This window comes from Entelurus aequoreus, linkage group LG02 (genome assembly GCF_033978785.1).
Source record: "Entelurus aequoreus isolate RoL-2023_Sb linkage group LG02, RoL_Eaeq_v1.1, whole genome shotgun sequence".
Taxonomy (NCBI): domain Eukaryota; kingdom Metazoa; phylum Chordata; class Actinopteri; order Syngnathiformes; family Syngnathidae; genus Entelurus; species Entelurus aequoreus.
In genome coordinates, this window is record NC_084732.1 from 35,275,280 (window position 1) to 35,283,488 (window position 8,209).

Genomic DNA, 8,209 nt, shown 5'->3' on the forward strand with positions numbered 1-8,209 from the left:
TGCTGTAGCTTGTTTACTTCAGATGCAGTCAGTAATAATGTGTTTAACTTCTTTAGTTACACTAGTGTTGTTCTTCAAGGTTGCATTGTAAGTCCTCTCTTTTTCATCATTTGGGCTATTCAACTGGTGGTCCATGGGTTCAGTTTAAAAAAAACTTGTTTTGCAGCAGATTCTTAAAAACACTAGAGTGCTACCATAGAGATGATGTTTTACTAGCTTTTTTGCAGAAGGCTCTTGTAACTCTGACAAAATAAATGTTCACCGGTCCGGGGACCGGTACCGGTCCGTGACACATTTGCTACCGGGTTCCACAGAAACATTAAATAATTTATAAACTACGCCATTTTCTCCTACTTGACGTTTGCCTGTCCCACTAGACACACCAATAAGCTTGTTCATAGATGTATATTACAACTCCTGATAGGAGTTTTTTGTTATAGTAGATGGAACATTGCACATTAATGAACATATAACATGTTAATGTGCCAGATTGTAGACAAAGGTTAATTTCCATCTGCAGTGCACAGCAGGCTGATGGTATATAGAAGGGGTTCTTAACCTTTTTGACCTCCGGACCCAACTTTTACACTACGGAGGGGACTGGGGACCACTCAAATATCAACACTGAATTGGTAATCCTACTCTTGATTTAATCAAATTCAATAAGTATATCTAACCTACTTACAGTTTACAACCTTGTCAAATGATATGAGCATGTGTTAATCACAAAGATTATTTTTTATTGAAAACATATACCTTAGGCTTAGGTCAGGCTCAATTAAAAAATAAGTTCTAACCAAATATACTGCATAAGAAGAGACTCTTATGCAGGGGCGTCACTAGCTCTTAAGGACAGGGGGGGCTTAGCCCCCAGAGATGCAGGATGCGAGCGAACGTAGCGCACGAGCACAAAACTTCACAAACGGCTAACAAAGACTTAGAAATTATTCATTGTTATTATTATTATTTCAGTCGGATTAGTTTCAATCTGTGTTCAGTACAACAGCAAACTTGGGTTTGCACAGTGACATTTTGTTTACAGCATCAACAAGAAACAATTACTTGCATGATCCTTCAAGATACACTGAAACACAATGAAAGTCGTGGCATTAGCCTCTATGTTATTAAAGGCCTACTGAAATTACATTTTCTTATTTAAACGGGGATAGCAGATCCATTCTATGTGTCATACTTGATCATTTCGCGATATTGCCATATTTTTGCTGAAAGGATTTAGTAGAGAAAATCGACGAAAAAGTTCGCAACTTTTGGTCGCTGATAAAAAAAAGCCTTGCCTGTACCGGAAGTAGCGTGACGTCACAGGTTGAAAGGCTCCTCACATTTGCACATTGTTTACACCAGCAGCGAGAGCGATTCGGACCGAGAAAGCAACGATTACCCCATTAATTTGAGCCAGGATGAAAGATTTGTGGATGAGGAAAGTGAGAGTAAAGGATTAGAGTGCAGTGCAGGACGTATCTTTTTTTGCTCTGACCGTAACTTAGGTACAAGGGCTCATTGGATTCCACACTCTCTCCTTTTTCTATTGTGTTTCACGGATTTGTATTTTAAACCACCTCGTATACTATATCCTCTTGAAAATGAGAGTCGAGAACGCGAAATGGACATTCACAGTGACTTTTATCTCCACGACAATACATCGGCGAAGCACTTTAGCTACGGAGCTAATATGATAGCATCGTGCTTAACTGCATATAGAAACAGAAGAAAAAAGCCCCTGACTGGAAGGATAGACAGAAGATCAACAATACTACCAAACCCTGGACCTGTAACCACACGGTCAATGCTGTGCCGCCTGGCGAAGCCTAGCAATGCTGTTGCTAACGACGCCATTGAAGCTAACTTAGCTACGGGACCTCGACAGAGCTATGCTAAAAACATTAGCTCTCCACCTACGCCAGCCCTCATCTGCTCATCAACACCCGTGCTCACCTGCGTTCCAGCGATCAACGGCGCAACGAAGGACTTCACCACGATGACCGGTGCGGTCGGCGGCCCTGAGACGGAGGAAGTCAACCCAGACAGGTGAGGACAGCGGCGCGGCGGCGGACGGCGTTGTAGCTTTCGACGACACCCCGGCCGCCATCAGAGTCGGCAAGAAACATATATTTCCCCAAAGTTACGTACGTGACATGCACGCACGCACGGGCAAGCAATCAAATGTTTGGAAGCCAAAGCTGTACTCACGGTTGCGCGTCTGCTATCCAACTCAAAGTCCTCCTGGTTGTGTTGCTGTAGCCAGCCGCTAATACACCGATCCCACCTACAGCTTTCTTCTTTGCAGTCGCCATTGTTAATTGAACAAATTGCAAAAGATTCACCAACACAGATGTCCAGAATACTGTGGAATTATGTGGTGAAAACAGACTACTTAAGCTGGCCACCGTGCTATTCCAAAATGTCTGCTTCAACCCGTGACGTCACGCGCAAATGTCATCCTACCGAAACATTTTCAACCGGAAGTTTCCCGGGAAATTTAAAATTGCACTTTATAATGCCGTATTGGCATGTGTTGCAATGTTAAGATTTCACCATTGATATATAAACTATCAGACTGCGTGGTCGGTAGTTGTGGGTTTCAGTAGGCCTTTAATTCACAACATAGAGGCTAATGCCACAACTTTCGCTCACAATACAATAATTGTTTGTTCCCAAATATTTTGAAGTTGCACATATGACATTTTGGGCACATATGTGACTAAAATGGTTGTAAATTCAAGCCCTGGAAATATTACTTAATTACTTGAATTAAAGTAATATCTGGATCGGATAATTTGGCTTGTATATAATATATTTATATATATATTATGGCAAGCCGTTTAGGAAATTAAATATATATGGAAGTCTGAATAGAAATGAGAAACATTTACATATACTGTAAATAAGAAAGACTTAGTCTGCTGATCTGAAAAAGAGCCAAAGCTGTCAAAGAGCTGAGGGACCATCTTCAAAGTGCAATGCTGAAACAAATAATGCAAACAATAAAATGTAACTTCCAGGGCTTGAGATTAATGTAGTCCCGTCGTCCCGGGGATGGTAAAAAAAATGCACGAGACGAAATTAAATGCTCCCCGGGACGATGGCTTTTAACCATTTTTATGTATTTATTCATGTTACATTTTATATTAAATGTCTTGGTTTTTCCACCCTCTGAAAATCCTATGAAATGTTTAACAAGCCATCCTATAATAATACAACAGCTATTAATGTAACAATACAATAAAACAAATATATTTAATGATGTTGTTTTCATTATTTTAACAATAGGCTAATGTATATTACTTTATATTGATTGTACAAGAAACACAATACTTAAAAACTAAATTATTTACAATTGCAGACACAAGGTTCTTGTTCTGCAGTGTTGTGTGCTAATGTGCTTCGTACACCTGCCAGACCGCAAGCAAGGTCGCAGAGAAAATGCGGACTGGATTTTGAGTGATGTGGGCATTTTCTATATGAACAAGTGGAATGGATTGGATACCGACGCACTAAAGGGGCTCTCTACTTTACACTATGAAGTTAGGTGAAACTGAGTGAATAATGACAGGTTATATGATTATTTATTTAAACTCATATTCGGGCCACTTTATAATGAATATGCCGCCTTCCGCCCGATTGTAGCTGAGATAGGCTCCAGCGCCCCCCGCGACCCCGAAGGGAATAAGCGGTAGAAAATGGATGGATGGATGGATGTCGGCATGTATTTGTAAAAAAAAAAAGAAAAAAAAAAAAGATTTTTAGGGGGGCTTGAGCCCCCCCTAAAATAGGCCTAACAACGCCAATGCTCTTATGTAACTGGCAAACAATAAATGTACGAACAATTATGTAGTGCTAAAATAAGTAAGCTACATTTATAGTAAATAAGTTCCTTCACTGAACTATCAATAAAATGTCAGTTCAAATGTAAATACAGTTTAACCACTTCAGTCATAATATTTGCGCTTGAGAAACTCCTCTATGACATTAGCGCCAGACTTCTTCTGTTTGTTTGATATTGTTATTAATTCCACAAGTGGTGGAAAAGTGTATTATAACTGAGTATCGCTGCGGCCCATACGAACCACAGCTGAAAAACAGGTATACAGTATTTTAGGGGGTGCTTGCGGCCCAACAATTGGCCCTATGGTTAAGAAACACTGGTATATACCATCAACCTGCCGGAGACCATATCTAAGAAAGGGTTCCCACTAATTCTGCATAATGGTGAGTTGATTTTCTATGCACTACTTTCTGCTGTATTTGTCTGCCACATGTGGCCAGTCTGTGAAAATAATGCATACAATAAAAAAAAGATTGGGGGCCCCTGCTTTAGAGAACACTGGTTCCCCGGAATACACAAAGTAAGACTAATAGTGTAAGGAGAAGTGTAATAGTGTTAAGGAGAAGTCCGGCCCCCCGACCTTAGCTTTCTGAAAATGTAGCCCCCAAGACAATTGAGTTGAATATCTCCAAATTATGGGGTCTTTTTTCATGCATTCTGCCATTTTCCATCCATACAATACCTTCTCTAATTACTTTTTTCCTCGTTATTTCTCCTGTTCGATCACCTTCCTCGCTCTTGCTGCAGGTAAAGCCAATCCATACTGCGAGGTGACCATGGGAGCTCAGGTCTACACATCCAGGACACTCAATGACACTGTGAACCCCAAGTGGAACTTCAACTGTCAGTTCAACATCAGGGACATCCACCAGGACATGCTCAGCATCACCATCTTCGAGCGGGACCAGTTTGCTCCTGATGGTCAGTTACCATCTTAATCAGCATTACTCCTCTTCATGTCCTTTTATATAACTTACCCCATGTAGACATATTTAATCAAGTTGTTTATAACATATGTTTTATTACAGGTGCAGGGTGCAAAAGTAATCCTCTTGTGGGGCAAACTGTCACGTACATGCACATGCATCCTCCACTGTTTCCATTTCTAATACAAAAGTAGCGTATAGTTCTAACTTATATCTGTCAGTAGACTCCATATAGAAGCGCTAAAAACTACAACATGGTTGACGGGCTAGAGACGCAGTCGAAGGGGGCTTGGCCTAGAGGAGGGCTTCGGCGCGTAAATTAGACTGCCCACAGAACGTCCATTCTGAAGAAATGGTCTGAAAGCGGGTGGAAGATGGTCTATAAAACATAATCTATGCAACATTTTGACCAAAGAACCACTTTTACATGTTATGTAGACCACAAGGAAATGTTTTAGATCATAATAAATCATAATATGACACTGTTTATACTGCTTTCACGGCCCATACTCATACTCCTAAAGGGGTCATGTTCTGATTTGTTTAATTAACATTTAAAACACTTCCTTGACAAGAAATAACTTTTTGACTACAACTGAATAAAAAATGGCAGACTCGCGCAAAGCTCTTCGGGTAAACATCTACCACATATGGAGTTAGCTGCTGACGTAACTAAGGCAAATTACATCTAAAGGCTGGAATTCCAAACGGCTCGTTTAAAGCAAGTTTGGAAGAAGGCAAGATTGTTTTATTAATATCTCCGCCATGTCGCCAAGGTTGGATTTCACATTTTCTGGACTTATGAGGATCTCCAAATAATAAAGAAAAGTTGGTTTCGCATAATAGGACCCCTGTAAGTTATGTTTAAAGTAAAAAAGTATCAGTGAGAGAGAGTAAACAGAGTCTGGAGTGAGCAGATAACTCCATGCAAAAAATGTGTTGCCCTAACTATATTCTATAGGTTATATTCACCTGACGTCACGTCCGGCTCATTAAATATGTGAGGCTTGAAGTGGTGGGCCAGCGAGCGTCTGTCGTTAAAGCGTCCTGGTCGGCATTTTATAAAGAATAAACACGTTCAAAAACATTGTCTTTTTTTTCAGAATTCCTGGGACGGGTTGAGGTTCCTGTGGCGACCATAAAGAAAGAGCTGGACAACAAGAGCGCAGTCACACGACGTATTCTGCTCAAGGAGGTCCCCACAGGCGAAGTGTGGGTCCGCCTCGACCTGCAGCTCTCCAAAAGCAGATAGCATGACGCGCTATAGTAACTAACAACCCATGATATCCCCCTTCACTCGCCTTAATACTGTGATGTTTCAAGTCACTTACTCGGATGAAAGGGAATAGTAATATTTGCTGCCAATACTGTTGGGGATCTAAAGGATAGGACCACCAATGGAAGACTGCATAGATCATGATTATTTGTAGGAGTCATGCAGTCGTTCAGGTCTTGCAGACACGCCTTTTGAGGTGAACTGGAGTGGCTTCTTGCACGCCCCCGTGCTCGCTGTTAAGTGTCACTATGCACTCTCTCAGAGGAGTACTCTGTCTAATGCTGTAGGGTCAGACATCTTGCAGAGTCGCGTCACTGACATGACACAAAGTAATGTGTGTATTATATATGGTTAGGTCATTTTGTTTTCATGCATTTGCATACTAATTACAGTATGTTGAGTGAGTTGCATGTGCAGAAGACTTGCCTGTGATAACAGAATGTGTTGGTCTGACATTCAAAGCCTTGGTGTAAATTTACATTTTAAATTCTAGTGGTTTAGAAAGGGTTAACTAGGGTTTGGTGATTCCCAATTTACCACATTTGTCCAAGTTGTGTTCCCCCGAATGATGATAACATTTAAGCAAATCATTTTTGTTTGAATTCCTCGTGGAACTCATGCAGCAGCTGTGCAATAATAACAATCTCACGTTTTACAAAGTTTTGTTGTTCTTTCATCCCACCACAGGTCTGTAAGACCAACAGTGTAAAGCAAGCACCTGCGAGTGCAATTCAACGGCGATGTGTATTTATTTAATAATTTATGTTCATGTGACTATCCAAAGGTTAGATGCAGGGCTCCTCTGTGTCGTCTTGCATAATCATTGGGTTCTATTTAAAGGTGGGTGTCGTCAAATATAAACGAAGCATGTCGCTACTCTAATTGAGTTTTATTGTAAGTCTACTCACTTGTTGTCACTAATAGTTGTTTATAAATCTTTCATTGACTTCAGTAAGTTGTTTTTTAATGTCTGTGCAAAGAGACTGGACTGCTTACTGAATGTGAAAGTTTTTGTTCCACGTTTTGCAGTCATCTGCACCGATTTCTGCTGTGCCAGTAGAGTCTGTAAAACTGTTTACCTGCTGTTTCTACTCACCTGGCACTCAATCAAGGCGTCTGACTGGAAGTCCAATTAAAGACATTCAAAGTGGCCAAAGTTACCTTTTACAAGTTGTGTACGTACACTGTGAATATATATTATTTGGATTAAGCATCATGATGTATTTGTGGGGACATTTTTGCTTTTTTTAAATAGCTAGTATTAAATACACCTATAAATGCAAAAAAACAGATTCCTTATGTCTAATTAAGTCCTGGTACTCTGCAGATTAGGGTGTTACTTTACTTTACTTAGAGTACTACTGAAGTGATCAATTACTGCGTATAATTTTTGTCACAGAAATCAAGGGAGCCAACTTGTAAATCGCATCGCATACAGTTGTACTACATTCAGTTTATAGTGATTAATAGTGTGTTTTATTTATTTACATATATATGTATAAATATATATTCATATACAAACCCTGTTTCCATATGAGTTGGGAAATTGTGTTAGATGTAAATATAAACGGAATACAATGATTTGCAAATCCTTTTCAACCCATATTCAATTGAATGCACTACAAAGACAAGATATTTGATGTTCAAACTCATAAACTTTTTTTTTTTTTTTGCAAATAATAATTAACTTAGAATTTCATGGCTGCAACACGTGCCAAAGTAGTTGGGAAAGGGCATGTTCACCACTGTGTTACATGGCCTTTCCTTTTAACAACACTCAGTAAACGTTTGGGAACTGAGGAGACACATTTTTTAAGCTTCTCAGGTGGAATTCTTTCCCATTCTTGCTTGATGTACAGCTTAAGTTGTTCAACAGTCCGGGGGTCTCTGTTGTGGTATTTTAGGCTTCATAATGCGCCACACATTTTCAATGGGAGACAGGTCTGGACTACAGGCAGGCCAGTCTAGTACCCGCACACTTTTACTATGAAGCCACGTTGATGTAACACGTGGCTTGGCATTGTCTTTCTGAAATAAGCAGGGGTGTCCATGGTAACGTTGCTTGGATGGCAACATATGTTGCTCCAAAACCTGTATGTACCTTTCAGCATTAATGGTGCCTTCACAGATGTGTAAGTTACCCATTTCTTGGGCACTAATACA

At 40.1% G+C, this 8,209-nt stretch overlaps 1 protein-coding gene across 3 annotated transcripts in view; it reads left to right on the forward strand.

Moving 5' to 3' along the window:
- Positions 1 to 7,445, forward strand: part of itsn2b (intersectin 2b) — a 64,441-nt gene extending 56,996 nt beyond the window's left edge. The window contains exons 40-41 of one of the 3 annotated variants that reach the window (XM_062025909.1): positions 4,592 to 4,765; positions 5,874 to 7,445. In XM_062025909.1, the coding sequence (XP_061881893.1) occupies positions 4,592 to 4,765; positions 5,874 to 6,022 (323 nt within the window). In that variant the 3' untranslated portion in view covers positions 6,023 to 7,445. The remainder of the gene's footprint in view (positions 1 to 4,591; positions 4,766 to 5,873) is intronic. The other 2 variants (XM_062025911.1, XM_062025908.1) reach the window with 2 other exon arrangements.
- The last annotated feature ends 764 nt before the right edge of the window (positions 7,446 to 8,209 follow it).